Source organism: Amia ocellicauda, chromosome 9 (assembly GCF_036373705.1).
Source record: "Amia ocellicauda isolate fAmiCal2 chromosome 9, fAmiCal2.hap1, whole genome shotgun sequence".
NCBI lineage: Eukaryota > Metazoa > Chordata > Actinopteri > Amiiformes > Amiidae > Amia > Amia ocellicauda.
In genome coordinates, this window is record NC_089858.1 from 27630660 (window position 1) to 27646166 (window position 15507).

The window sequence follows — 15507 nt, forward strand, 5'->3', positions numbered from 1 at the left end:
GGGGGTGGTTGGTTGGGTGTGTGGGGGGGGTTAATATCAGACCAAATAATTAGATTTCATATCGTTACCCAGGCAGCAGTGAAGGGATCAGGGAGATTAAAACATTCCTCCTCTAATCAATATTCATAAGAGAGACAGGGCCGGAGAGGGGCTTAATCTGCGCGTCAAAATACTTTTTTTTTTTTTTTTTTTCCCTCTCTCTCTCTCCTCCACAAGAGCTTAAGATTTTCAAAGTAGTTTAGTTCCGGAGAGGAACGATGCGGCTCTTGGTGAAAGACGTTTAATTTCTGCCTAGGTGTTAATAGCCGTCCAACAGTCGCTGTGCCATGCTGGGAGCTGGGAGGAGGGTCGCTAGGGGTGGCTGTTCCAGTGAGGCTTGACAAGGGAACAGTGCCAGCCATCTCTGCCCCCTACAGTGTTATGGGTGTGTGTGTGCGTGTGCGTGTCACATTCCTGTAGCTGGGGTGACACTGACTGTCAGGAAATTGAACATCTACGGTGTAATGCATCAATTAGTCTGTTGGAAAATTATGTATTATGCATCTTCCAGACCTATATATTATTCTATATATTAATTTCAGCTTTTTGTTTGCCCATTCATTTTTTTCCCCCTTAAATCGCATTACATTTGTAGCAGCTTCCATGCCGTATCTTGGTTGCCGTACCTCCCAATTCCCCAGCAGATGTATATGGTGGTACATAGATTTAAGCTTTCTCAAAAGGTGTTAGCCTGGTGGTCAATTTTATAGGATTTAGAAGGGACAAACTGCATAATCCTTGATAATAAATTGACGTAATATGTGACTTCCCACCTTTCACACAAAACAAACTAAAAAAACATATTAAAAAATGAAAAATCCTAGGGTAATGGAACTGTAATGCCAACTGTTAATGGAGTTGCCACATAAAACCGCTTTTAATCAAACTGACATCTTCAGCCTTTCAAATTACCCATGACAATTACTACAGTGATGGTTCGGTCACATGAAAGCTCGGCTATTCCAAGTGTAGCAGGGCTTGCTGGGTAGGATGATGCAATCGCCACTGAAGGGCTGATTAGCACTCCCTACTAGCCCTGCATTAAGAAAAGCCGGCCTCTTAAAGAATAGGAACAAGAACTGGCTTCTGCTTTGCCCAGACACACAGAACTTTTTGCTGTGAGGCAATAATTCACTAGTCACTAAGTTTTTTTTATTGCTGAATTTCAGACTCATCTGTTTCTCATGTCAACCTGTCTGGACAGTACACCCCTTGCATAAGCCTTTTCTGTGGTCCAACGGTGGTATTTTTGCATTTCCCACGGTTGAAGTTTCTTTTGACTTTCGTTAAGCGAACCGTTGGCTTCTTAGGAGTTCAAGATTTGAATTTCATATTTTGAATACAGATCAACTTCTATGTAAATGAATCCATTAAATGTATGGTGCAGATGCATTTGTGCTTGTGTGTGTATTGTCCTAGGCTAATCAAGCCACGTTGGCCTTTCCTTTAAAAAAAAAAAAAAAAAAGTCATGTTAAATTAGTCTGAAACAAATTAGTGCAAGCACGCAGCGCTTGTGGCTGCATATTGCAAAGATATTGGATTTCAAATTAAAACAAAAGGGGAGATATCTTGGAATCAGAGAGTGTTCCTGATGAAATACAATACTGCTGGTCTTTAGGCTAGAACTGCCATAATTAGAAATAAACCTTTTAGCATGCAGCCTTCTCTTTCTCTCTTTTTCACCCTCTATTTTAATAATTTTTTGCTCTAGGATTGAACTGTGTCTTTCATTCTTTCAAGTCTGTAAAATCAATTTTGGTAGCGCATCTGTAATATCAGCCAAATGTGCCCCCTGGCACAACACATAACTTTGTGGAACCGATTTGTCTGTACGAGTCAAAGTACAGTTACAGTATTGCCCTGATGATGGCTTGATAGTTAGCAAACCATTGCCACCTAGAGGTTCCCTGGGAAATTCAACTGCTCCTCCCTCCGTGTGGCTTTTCCATCTGCGGTCTGCTGTAAAGGAAGAACAAAACATTTAAATCAGACGTGTCATTGTTTTTTGATCTTTGTTTCCCCCCTTAATCAAAACTTAGAGTACATTCTGTAGGTTTGAAATGGGCATTAAAGTATATTCTGGAGGGAGGCTACACCTATGCCCATTTTTTAATAGATATAAATACGGAAGAGATATGTGGAATACAGTGCTCAAGTTTCCCCTCTCTGAAATGCACATTTCTTGTCTACCTCACGCTGACTTCCACATCTGCTTTGCAATCCCCCGAAACACAGCCTGGCTGCTTTCATTCCTCCTTGCCCATTCTGCACTTCCCTTGATTCATGCGAGGCTCTTCAGTGCTCTTCCAAAGTCTTTTAATACACCTCCGTCATATCAGCGCTGGAGAGATCCTGAGATGGCGCTTGTTGAAGCACTTCAGTTTTATAGATCTCCTTTCATCCTCTGAGGGACTGTTGTTTTTGATTTCCTGAGTCTGCGGGTTATTTTTCCCATCTGGACTGAAGAGGCAAGGATAAAACTCTGCTCTTTGTAGTCTCAACTTTTAGCTGTCTTTCACATCTCTGTTGATTCCTTCATTTACTTTGGCAGCAAGTATTCTGATATGCAAGTTTTTGTATTTTTTTATTTCCCTCCTTGTTTAATAGTTCTCCTCTTTGGAACGTTTTGCTTTTGAAACCAAGCCCAATGACCAATATTTATGTCATTTATCATTCTTCTTTTTTTTTTTTTTTTGAAGTTGGAAACCCTTGTTCCAATTTCACAAATGTTTGTCAAATCAGCAACACACATCCAGGAATTGTATAAAGTTTTGATTCAGATTTTCAGGGTCTGATTTTCTGTGTTGATTTATCCACTGGCCATCTTCAAGAAGTACTTTGCTTATGGATTTTTATAATTCATCGAGGCTTTAGGATTGTTGAAATATCACTTCTACAGTAGTTCATTAACTGTGCATCCTAAAAAGGATTATGCTGTGTATTTATTTTAAGCAGGAGCCCAGGCTCACCCTTCAGACAGAAGATATGGACTGCTGGCTTACAAAACTTCCCTTTACCTCCAATGAAACTGAAGCCAATTCCACCATTTACAGTGAAGGTAGGTCTGGAGAAACTGCTGGCTCACTTTCACTAGAACCTTTCTACATCTGCATTTAATGTCTGTCAGTGTATCTGGGGTATAAAATAAATGTGTTGTCGGCTGTAGGAGCCACAGTCTGAGCGTTCCCATTTCATGCTTGTCTTTGTCACATTTGCAGGTGTGCTTGTGTACTGCAAGGTGACTCAGGTGGTCTCTGAAGGGGAGTGTTTGATAGCCATACTGACAGCTGCCCCCGTTGAAGAGACTCCCTCCTCTGAGCTGGGCACGGTCCCAGTGAAGGACGAGCTTTCCTACCCCGCAGTCCTGCCCTCAGAAATCCAGCTCCTCCCACAGCAAGCTGGCATGGCTGCCATCTTGGCTACTGCTGTTGTGAACAGTGAGTTTTTTCCCACATCCTTTCAGATCCTTCAAAATGTATCCATGACTACTTACATGATTTTACAACGTCTCTAAAAAAAGAGACATGTAGCCACACTTTACCAGGAACAATGTGATGACAATAAAATAAGGCACCTGTGAACCAGATAGGGGAAACCCACCCTCCTTCCCCTTAGAGAAAGTATGCCACAAGTGTATAATATACAAATGTAAAACTGACTTGTTTGCCACCTGGTAATGGCTGCTTTAATGTGTTTTGTGGTGATTTGGTGATCTACCGTTTTACTATATATTTTTTATAGTTATAAAAACAACTGTACAGTCTAAACTGTAAACTTGAGGCAGAATGAGAGAAATGACTTAGCCAACCCCATGCCAGAGGGCTTTCCAAACTCTTTTGTGACAGCTTGCAGAATAAATGTATTCTGTATTATTGCACTTTGTATTGCTCTTATATTTTGTGGACAAGGGCGTCTACTAAGAAATAAATAATCATCATAATAATAAATCCACTGTTTAAATATAATAAGCCAACTATGATACAAATAGTGAATAGTAGCTCACTCTAGTGATTCACCCTTGCCAATTTTATTCTAGAGGCTTCAGCTGAATTACAAAAGAAATCCACTTAGGCTACCCCATTGATAAAATCAAAACCATAAGCAAGTAGTTAATTTAACAGTCTCGTCTGAAGATTATCTACTCAAGACAACTGTAAAAATATATACAGTTTAATTTTATTTAAGACAAAGTGGAGAATTACTCCCATTTTCATATATAGCTTTTTCTACGGGTGTAAAATAATAATTCATTATTATGCTAGTGTTTCATTTGAAAGCGGTGTGCTGCTCTAACAAGGGTGAAGCTGTTATTTGGCTGGATTGTTCATTTATATGCCCGTCAGTAACACCAGAGGGCAGCACAAACTAAGCAATAACAGTTTCAACAGAAACATCATAGTGAAAGGTAACATATTATCAACCAAAACTCTGTACACATAAAACAAGAATATTGTTTAATTTCACATTAACAGTGCAAAACTTAGAGCCAGCACATTTGGTACACCTGACACTAAAAATACATTTTCTTGAGCCTCGTATTTAAGTTTTTAGACCAGCTTTAAGCATTGCAGAAGGCTTTTATTGATGTAAGTTTATTTTTTAAATGGATCTAGTATTAAAAACCTTTTAATGTGAAGAACCAGACTCAGACCTTGAAGCAAACACCTAGCACAGTGTTAATGTAATCATAATACAGCACAGTAATAAAATACAATGAAACATGAATACATATGGATCCTGTATGAAACAGTCAATTCATATACAAATTAGAGATATTTATACTCTAATCCATAAGCTGCCTACTTTTTCCTCTTTAAATGCTTCATGCAAACTTTTATTAGCATACTGTTGCACTATGACTAATTGAAAAATATATATCTTTGTGAAGGTGGTCAATCTGTAGAGATAAGCAGATTGATCACCAGAAATTCTGTAAAGCGTAAAACAATTAGCAGCACTGAAAGTGTAATTGTTTCTGATGTAGGTAATTATATTCAGGAGAAATCATTGTTAAATAGCCTTGAACATGAAACCTGATATCAGATCACTGTGATTAATCACTTACGCAGTTGTATAATGTCACTGAGCTGCATAGCAACTGAACAGATTTAGGAAGGCGTTTCATTCAAATATCAAACAGATGCATTATAATATGAAATGTGGCATTTATAGCTGGCACAGATTTCATGGGGAATATGTTAATGCAACAAGATGTGGCGCTCTGGTGTTTTTATGTACATAGTGCATGTCAAAAGCTAAATAGCATTACCTAACATCAAATACACTGTGGCCTGCAAGATAAGTTTCAAGGAAGTGCGTCTGGTGGAGTATTTTGTATTAACAATGTTTTTACACTTTCTTTTATTAATGCCCCCAATTTTTTTTGTCTCAAAGTTTGTGTTAGTCGTAGACAGCACCATATGTGAACTATATTGTTAAACGCTTGTGGTCTGTTTGCGTTTGTTGAGTTAAACATTATAAACAGAAGGGTTCCTCTGATTTGTCTTGTCTTACAACCTATGCTCAGTCATCACTTTCTCCAATGGAGGAGCCTTTTTGATCATGACTCGTGTCCTTGTGTTTGCAGAGGACATCTTCCCCTGTAAGGACTGTGGGATTTGGTACCGCAGCGAGAGGAACCTCCAGGCCCACTTAATGTATTACTGTGCCAGTCGACAGAAGCAGGAGCCCGCCTCCCCGCCGCAGGAGAAGCCCAAAGACTCGTACCCCAACGAGCGTGTCTGTCCCTTCCCCCACTGCAGCAAGAGCTGCCCCAGTGCCAGCTCTCTGGAGATCCACATGCGCACACACAGTGGTAAGACCCCCAGAAACACGGTTCTCTTTGGCTGCATTGTGTTTCATTTTAGTCAAGTTAGTACTATTGCCATGTCCTCTTACTAACAGGGATACCAAGAAAAAAACAACAACAAAAAAGATTTTATATGGCACTTTTCAATAGCAAGAATCTGGTTCAAAGCAAAAAATGTAAAGGATTAAAAAGGATAAACAAGAACTAAACATTGCAAATCCACTTCAGAAATATTGACACAGCCTGCTTTTAATTTAGTATGGCTTATAACAGATTCAGCATGCTAGACTGGGATAGTGACTTCTACATCTTTTGACAGGACCAAAATCACAGCTGACTAGACTTTGAGAGACTGTGACTGTTCATTAGACTGTGAAATTCTGCAACTTTCTCCTTGAGTTGGCTGAGACTATGACTAATAAAACAATACATTGAAGATAGATAAACACACAGAGGGATTTCAAGTTCTAATTTTTCAGGATCACAATCCTAGATGTTTTATAAGTATCGATCATCTGCCTTAGAGGACTATAAAAACAAATGTTGTCCATAAGTTCTATTGAGTATTGAGGTCTTAGGTGAAACTTAAAACAATCTTGTGATTCCCAGTAACTAGAGTTTGGCACCTCTGCAAGAAACTATGGCGGTAGCAGAGCATTTAATGCAGTGGGAAAGGTGTCCCAGATGTAAAGTGATATCAGCTACTTCTGCCAAGAAACGCATCAAATATAAATAACAATTATGGTTCATGTCATTTGGTGGTCATATTAGGTATTCATTTTGAGAAGGAAGTATGGAGTTAGATCCGATGCTTCATACATATTAATTGTTTTGCTATTGCAGTTCATGAATGTACTATCAAAACATCACAATAAAAGGATCTACTGCTTACCTGATTATACAGATAAAGTGCTGTGGCTGGTGTCTTTGCAAGCATGGCACTGAGTTATGGAAATACGACTATGAAGAGAAGTACTAGGTCTTAAGTGCCAGGCTTTCAGTTAAGAGCATTTGTTCTCTTTCTAGGCGAGCGTCCCTTTGTGTGTCTAATCTGCCTGTCTGCTTTTACAACGAAGGCCAACTGTGAACGCCATTTGAAGGTCCACACAGATACACTCAACGGTGAGTTACTGTAAAGATCAATTTGCTGCGCCAAGTCGCACACACACTAAATGAATCCACTTTGCTTTGCTCATGTCAAAGAACCTCTGGGTGTAGAAACTATAGAGCAACTCATTGATTCGTTTTATTGGCTGCTGGCAGTCCATTAGTCACTCAAACCAACCATCACCTTCACACGCAGTTATCATAAAGCCTGTAGAGAACTAAACCATCCATGCTGATGAATTATGAAAACAAGGCAAAACATGAGCTATGGATGTGGCTAAGAAGTGCCTCTGTGGAGAATAAAGCGGTGCAGAAAAAGTAATGAAATAGGAAGCTATTTGAATTACACCTTACATGCAGTGTATTAACTGAAAACAACCACAAATGAGCTGTGAATGCTATGGCCTCTGAGTTGGGTTAGTGTGTAGTAGTTCTCAATTTGACTACTGCCACTAAAGAGATAAATAAGTGAAACAGTTTACCATTTTCTATTTTTGTTGTTGTTTGTATGCGTACCACCACATAGGCCTATATCCTTTTCCATAGGTTGGAATCCTGTATGACATGGAGTCCACATGTTTTGTCAAACCTTTTCATGAGCACTTTGAATATTTTAAACTGTATTCAGATCTAAGCGTATGCAGAACTGAGCCAAAAGTGCAAGACTGACAGATAAATGCTATCAGATGGATGACTTAAGTATGGGAAGAATATTATTTGTGGTGCATTGTTATATTTCAGTATACTCAGCCTGCTATTACTCACATATAGCAAGTGCTGTCTGTGTATTTTGTTCAAAAGCTCATCTTCATTATCTCCGATCCCGCTAATGCCGGGGTTGTATTTACAGCAGGGACAAGAGATTACACTAGATGTATGTCGTCTCCCTTGGGGGAAAAAATAATAAATAGATTCAAAAGTATGAGCTTGTTGCAGTGCAATGGTAAGAGCATATTGTCTGCTGCATTCCCATTGGGTAATCTCAATCACTTATACCTTTCTCTCGGTTCTGCAGGTATCTGTCACGGCTGTGGATTCATCTCCACCACTCGGGATATTCTCTACAGTCACCTGGTCACCAATCACATGGTCTGTCAGCCGGGCTCCAAAAGTGAAGTGTGCTCACCTGGGCCTGGCCTTCCAGTCTTACCGCTAGCAACAGGTATGCAACACCTTCTACATCAACCAAAATACACAGGGCTATACACTGAGGTCTAATATTATTTATGTAAGTAAGCAAGTGGGCTACTTCATGAGCCGTTTTCCCTTAACCCGAATAAGGCTCTTTTTCAATGCTCATATTGAGGGTGTCCAAATGTACATTTCCATGTGGGTTATGAGGGTAAACAGCTCTGTACTGTAAAACAAAAATGGGAAAAAATCATGCAACAGTATCGTAAAACTAGATCTCTTGTTTACTAAGATTTGTGGGGGTGGTACCTTCAGTCTGAAATAAATCCATTCTTCTGTTTTAGGCCTGAATCCCTCAGAAACTGGAGCAGAAATGAAGTGCCAGATGTGTGCATTTTTGGCAGATTCCCCAACTAGCCTTCAACAGCACATGCTGACCCATACTGAGGGGAAAGTGAAGGGTGAGCATAGCCCCGCCCCCTTGCAGAGCCCAGCTAACCCCACTGAGCGGCAGGATCTGAAGGAAAAGGAGCTGGGGACACCATTCTCCCGACCAAACTCAACCAGCCCTGGAGCTAACGGGGGAGTACTGACCCCCAGAGAGGGTAGCCCCCCTGGGGACCTGGTAGTGAAGATCAAAGAAGAACCGAAGTCTGCCAAGAACTCTGACTCCGAGAACGAAGCCGAGGATCCAAGTACAGAGCAGAGAGGCCGGGATAACCCAGGAAACGAGCCATCCTCCTCCACATCCTCTCCCAAAAGCCTGCACTCCATCAAGGTTAAAACGGAAGTGTCCAGTCCCACCCCAGGATCCAGCCCAGTACATTTTGGCACGGGCTCCATGCTGCCTGGAGGGACGGTGTTTCTACCCCAGTACATGTTCAGCACAGAGGCTTCCATTGTGCCTCAAGCCTCTGAAATCCTGGCCAAAATGTCAGAGATGGTACACAGTAGATTGAAACAAGGTCAAAGTGGAGCTGTGCCTCCCTTTTACGCTGGTTCGCCCATCCAGAAAGGGGCCACCTGCTTTGAGTGTGACATCACCTTCAACAACATCAACAACTACTATGTTCATAAGAGGCTGTACTGCTCCAGCCGCCATCACCAGGGAGACAATTCAGCCACTGCACCCAACACGAAGGACAGCCCTTCGACCACGGCTCCTGCATCTTCTGCATACAGCTCTCCCCCTGCCATGGGGGGCAGCCGAGCTGCATCCGTCTCTCACAGTGACACGGAGCCAGAGCCAGCAGTCAGCAGTGTGGACACCAAGATGGTCGAGGTCAAGAGCGAGGACCCCGGTTTGAAAGACACTTCTTCAGAAGGAGAGAGTGGCAGCCGCGTTAGCGAAGGCAGTCAGAGCCCGAGCAACTCTGTGGAGGATGTCGAGGATGACCCCACCAAGACGTTCTGTGAAGCCTGCAACATTCGCTTCAGCCGTCATGACAACTACATTGTTCACAAACGTTACTACTGTGCTTCAAGGCATGATCCGCCAAACCAGAGGCCAAGATCTGGCAAAGTGACCTTCTTGCCACAGCCAGTGCGAACAAGGAAGCGAAGAAAGCTGTATGAGATCCATATGGCCCGTAATGAAGCTCTGGCTAATCCAGCTCTGCCTGCAAGTATAAAACAGGAGCCCATAGCCCTAGTCGGGAGGCCACTTGAACCACCTCCCTTGCCCTTAAGCCTGATTTCGGCTTCAGTGAGCAGCACAGTGCCGTCCCCTAGCTCTAGTCCAGAAGGAGATGGTCCTATTGACCTTAGCAAGAAACCCCGTCTTCAAGAAGACCAGTTGACCATTCCTGTGCTGCCTCTTACTGACTACCACAAATGCACGGCATGCAGCATCAGCTTCAACAGCATAGAAAACTATCTAGCTCATAAGACCTATTACTGTCCTGCTACCACGCTACAACAGAAGACTTTTGAACAGCTTCACAGAATCAAAAGGCCGGCTTCTAGTTCCCCTAAATCCAGAGCTGTTGATAAACCCGAAGTTCACGTAGAACACTTAGATGTTAAGGGGATCAAAATGGAAAAGAACCCTTTGGCAATCCCCCTTCCGAATCCCACATGCACTAATTCTGCCGTCTCACCGGGCACTTCTTTGCCAAGCTCCGAGGGCACCGTTTCACGCCAGTCTCCCGTCATGAAGGCCTTACCTATTCCTCCGAATGCTTCACCGGTAGTTTGCCCATACTGTCCTCTCAATGGAGTCATCAAGGGTGACCTGATGGAGCATTTCAAAAATGTGCATGGTCTCCTGCTGACCATGCAAGGTATTGGACATGTGGCAAAGGGTAACAACATGAAGGAAGTGACTCAAAGCAGACACCAAGCAGAGAGCCACACTCCCCGTGTCAGCCCAATCCCCAGCCCCAGGGCTGCCCCCAGCACACCCCCAAAGCTGGGGTTCAAGACCCGCAGCGACAGCATGAATGGACGGGATCAAAAGGAGGCAGGTTCTCCCACCTCGCCTCTCGTGAATGGCAACCCAGTCGGACCCGGCGCCACTTCCCCGAAACTTCCCCTGCCCGTGTCACCTGCTTGCACCACCGCTGTTTCTCTTAATATCTCACCAGTGCCTGAAGCCCTGAGAGAGGCAGGACTCAAACCGCTAACCCCCCCTTTGACCGCGGACAAGCCCCTCCTCACCCCCAAGGGTCCAGCCACCCCTGTGCAGAACGGCAACAGCAGATACTGCCGCTTATGCAACATCAAGTTCAGCAGCCTCTCAACTTTTATAGCTCACAAAAAGTACTACTGCTCTTCACACAGTGCAGAGCATGTGAAATGAGCCCCCTCCCTCACCTTCACTACAGCAAGTGACTTTTCCGTTGAAACTGCACCACAAGCTGTGTAATCGCTACTGACCCAACCCAAATACCGATTTCTAAAAGCAGTGACTGAGAAAGGCCCGGTCCTTCCACAGCGTGAGTGGAACAGAAGAGAGGTTATTGAGACTGTTACTTGAGAGGCATTTGGTGTCATTTGTTTTCCCGATGCCCATTATTGTTACCTAAGTAACTTATTATTTGTCATGGGTCAAGTTTTACACTAAAAAAGAAAACAATCTGTTCGCTATACTCTGAAGTTGAGCTCTCACCCACCCCTCCTTCAACCAATTAATAAAATTAAAATAAATGTAATGCATCAAGGCTGAAGTTTGGGGATTACATCCTGCTTTTACCTGCTTAATTTATCGTGACATGCTTTGTTTTATAAAATTTTTACTTCTAATGAATCAAAACATTATTTGCCCCTTTATTCAGATGTTTATTTTCTGAAGAATATGTTTTGGTGTTCTGTTTGTTTTTTATAGATAATCACCATGAGTCATTGGTGATAAAGCTCTGTACTATATTGTCCTGCTCTGGACTGAAGATTTTTCCTTACCGGTGGTTGAATGATTTAAATGTATTTCAATGATATTTAAATAGAAAAATACTGTATTTTTTGTTTGTTTTGTTCAAACACTGGCTCTTTCCCTAGAAAGAACATACCTGGTTTAAAAATAATTCTCGAGATGAGGAAGTTACCTTGTACAGCTGAAACATTTGCAAAATAAGAGAAATGTGAAATATTTATCTTTGAGTCCACGTGGACTGAAACTACCTAGTTGCTTTTGAAAATATTATTTATCAACTGTAAGGATTATTTTTAAACTCTGTTCTAAATATTTCAAACTGATACAGTTTCAACTGATTGAGATGTGAGAAGATGAAGTTTGGAGAAAAAGTGTTATGTTTTCTTAATCTTCTGTCTGGTCAGAACCATCATGTGTGTATACTTTTTAATGTTTCATTTTTAACCGGATTCATGTAATGGGAACAGTCATAGAAATGCCAGAACATAAATCTGTCATAGCCTTGCAAGTCAAACTCACCTAGACCAGTTTACTATTGATCCACTATTATGGTAAAGCATCCCTGCTGTTCTTTCCATTACTTACAAAAGAAATCACTTTACCCACTGAAAAATAACTGTTCTCTCCATTTTATGGAGTTGACTACATTGATCTTGAATATTTATGCAAATGAAATCTGACCAATCAACACACAAAAGCTTTATTGGCTAAATTCATGTGTGTGGAAGAATCATAGGTTTTACCCCCAAAAGGCAGGTTGTTTTTTCGGCAATGCAGTTTTAGTTTTTAAACTTTTTTGAAAAGAGTAAAAAAAATGTATTTTATTTTTACTTAACATATGTTGGGGAAAGAAGGAAATTACAAAAAATATGACAATAAATTAATTTGTTAATTTGGGCAGTAGCTTCTGACCAAGTTCTGTGCGCACATGACATTTAATCTCTGTATCCGCCATATTTTGGTCAAACATGGTCATATAATCTCCATCCAAACACTTCTACAAAGCCTTAATAAGTAAGATGGAAGTCAAAGTGCTGGTTACCTGACTATCGGTTTCCTAATCTAATCTTCTGCATATGTGTATTTATTGTTCCTGTGATTATAATAGAAGGAGACATTTGGATGATTGCTCTGCTTTTAGGACTGGAAACACACTTACGAAACTGCTTACCAACTCTTTGATTTGTATAAACTATTAAGATTTAGTTTGTTTTGTTCTCATTCTGAAAGGTGCTTTTTAAAGTTAAGTTTTAGGAGTGTTTACAAGATCCTTTGTTTTGTACAGAAAGCAATTCAAACAAGTGTCACAACTGAAAAGCCAGTGCTGAGAAACAATGTTTGATCATTAAAAAAAAAAAAAAACGGAAAAAAAAGGAAAATAAATAACTTTTTTTTTTGCACTGTGTTGTAAAAAATCTTGCTGAATGTTGTAGGTTAGAAGCTTCCCCTCTCCTTTTTTTTTTTTTTTTTTTTGGTAGTGTAATTTATGTTTTAACACAGCACTTTTTCTATGTCCAAACCTGCCCTCCGAAGGACTGGTGAATTGAAAAGACAATAAATAAAAATATTTTGTGAATAATCTGAAAAGATGATGGGAAAAAAAAAAAAAAAAAAGAATGAATGTCAGATTTTGTTTTTATCTATAAAGAAGTTCCACTACACACTTGTCCAAGCTATGCATGAAAATAAAAGTGTCCTATGGGATATTTAAAGTGCTCATCAGTCTCCTTTGTAATGCTTGCTAATTGGGGATTTGCATTTGCAGAATATATTGTTTGTAGATGTTTAACATAAGGAAACATAGTCTTTACATGTCTTTAAATAATACTCGCAGCTCTTCAGGCAAGTCAAACTACTTCTTGTCTTTGTTATTTACTGAGGTTTGTTGTTATGGTGGGGTCATAATCTCTTCATCCGTTTAGATGCGAGAATCTTGTTGCAGACTATTTACCAGGTCAATACCCAGGGATTAAAGACTTGTTAAAACTGAATTAGTCGATAGGTATGGCCACCAGATTTTCAAGAAATCTACTGTATTACTCATAAATGTAGGTAGGTGGATTTTATTTAGTTGATCAAATTCAGAGGTATGGTACACTCGGTACCAAAAGCAATTAATATATAGGTATATATATAATTTAATAATTTACGAGAGAATATCCAAAAGCAAGATTTGGGTCCACATTAGCTGTAACATGCAGGAAGTTAATTTGGACAGAAATTATCAGTATTGATCCTTCAGATAATTTGTTCAGGAAAATATGTTTGGGATTTAAAAAACGTAGGGGGAAATGCAGAATGAGGATTTACCTGTGTGTGTGTTTGGTTATTCTTTGCCCACTAGACTTCAAGGTCAGGGATAATTTCCGTAACACACTAACTATAGAATAACTTCCAAATTTAACACAACCACTTTAGCATATTCATTTAGCAAGGACATCTTAAAAGAAAACCAAGTTGGAACCTCACATTTTTTTTTATGTAAGAGGAATAGCACAGGAGTTAAACTTAATTCAGTTCATTAATAAATAAATCATCAAATGATGCCAAGTCCATATCTTACACTGGGTCTGCATGAATAGAATGAAATGGATTAGATTTGGATTGACTGGTATGTGCCCTCTGTAGGTCTTCCATTGTTCCAGTAACTTTAGCATGATCATATGGTCCATACTCACTACAACACATTGAGAGAGGATGGAATTTAAAAGGTGCCCTCAAACATAAAGCATTTAACATGTCAGTTAGGCATTACACTTATGTAGAGATTAATATTGGTGCTTAAGTTTATTCAGTAATTAATGAATCAGCTGCCCATTGTTTATGCCCTGTGAACAGCAGTTTAATGGTATCAATGTGTTTATGAGAGTAACTGCACATATATTATCAATTAACAGACAAAAATAGTTAACAATTATTCAATGCATGAACAAACCCATTATTCAAATGAAATACAAATATTAAAACACATTAAAATGTATTATGGATTTGCTGGCTAATTAAAGCAACAATGTTTAATGTATCAAAGGTGTAAAGCTTAATTTAAATGTTAATGTCTGTGTTTAACTGCAAATTAGCTTTTGCCTTTGTTTTTCTGTTTGGTTGCTCCGGTAATGAGAAATCAATTAAACTGTTGCCTTGGATTTTCATCATTGGGTTAGTAGCCTTTTACTGAACAGGCTTTACAACTGAAAGTACAGTAACTGCCTGTCATTCTCTGCAAGTCCCACTAGATGTCCCTCACAGTATTGCACATGTGAAAACTGCTTTAAGGGTATTCCTTAAACGATTAACCCATATCTAAACTACAGCTTGAATGCACCTGGACTTATGGTGTATAGATTTATTTTCATTAAAAGTTTAAGGGTAGATAATGTTATAGTGCCTTTTCATTGTAAGCACTTAAGATAAAGCAAGGTTAGGCCTACTTAACAAGAAAGATTTGCAAAGAACGAGGAATGAAATAGCCATTCCTGCTGCTGAAATCCTTTTCTACCTCTTGCTCAGCAATAAAAACAACTGCTGTAAGTACTGTCTTATTGTTTTCATTTGCTGAAGCATGGACTAGTTGCTTCTTGTAATTAGCCATAAGAATCACTTATCCAGAAAGGTTTTCAAACCTAACTAGCCCCTGAAGTGTAATGTTTTTAAAAGGTCCATTTGCCCAGCAATCTGCCTTAATTGTGGAAATTCTAGTAATGCTCCAGCAAAGAAAGCAATGTGTATATCTATAGATGCAGTTAGTGGACCAATTTGCCAAAGTGTTCTTGCCAACATGTTTTTGTATACCATATGGCATAGCAATCTGTCACATGGAATGATGTGTTTTTCTTCTACTGACATTTCATTCCTAGATATAATTATAATGATAATTATAATTAACAACTCATTATGGATACAGTAAAACAATGACCGCCTGACTTTGCTCAAGTAAATAATGGGGGTGGCTGTGGGTGGACTGATTGGCTTATTTGCTTTCTGCCAATCAGACACCTAGGGGCAGACAGCTGCAACCAAACTGAAGGCTGAGGAAAAGCCACTCTTCAGCTA

At 40.1% G+C, this 15507-nt stretch overlaps 1 protein-coding gene across 3 annotated transcripts in view; it reads left to right on the forward strand.

The window, feature by feature from the left end:
• The window catches only part of zfpm1 (zinc finger protein, FOG family member 1), a 100051-nt gene extending 86878 nt beyond the window's left edge, over nucleotides 1-13173 (forward strand). For 2 of the 3 annotated variants that reach the window (XM_066713971.1, XM_066713973.1), the window contains 6 exons: nucleotides 2993-3098; nucleotides 3259-3477; nucleotides 5628-5855; nucleotides 6876-6971; nucleotides 7972-8118; nucleotides 8432-13173. In XM_066713971.1, the coding sequence (XP_066570068.1) occupies nucleotides 2993-3098; nucleotides 3259-3477; nucleotides 5628-5855; nucleotides 6876-6971; nucleotides 7972-8118; nucleotides 8432-10887 (3252 nt within the window). In that variant the 3' untranslated portion in view covers nucleotides 10888-13173. The remainder of the gene's footprint in view (nucleotides 1-2992; nucleotides 3099-3258; nucleotides 3478-5627; nucleotides 5856-6875; nucleotides 6972-7971; nucleotides 8119-8431) is intronic. The other variant, XM_066713972.1, reaches the window with a different exon arrangement.
• The last annotated feature ends 2334 nt before the right edge of the window (nucleotides 13174-15507 follow it).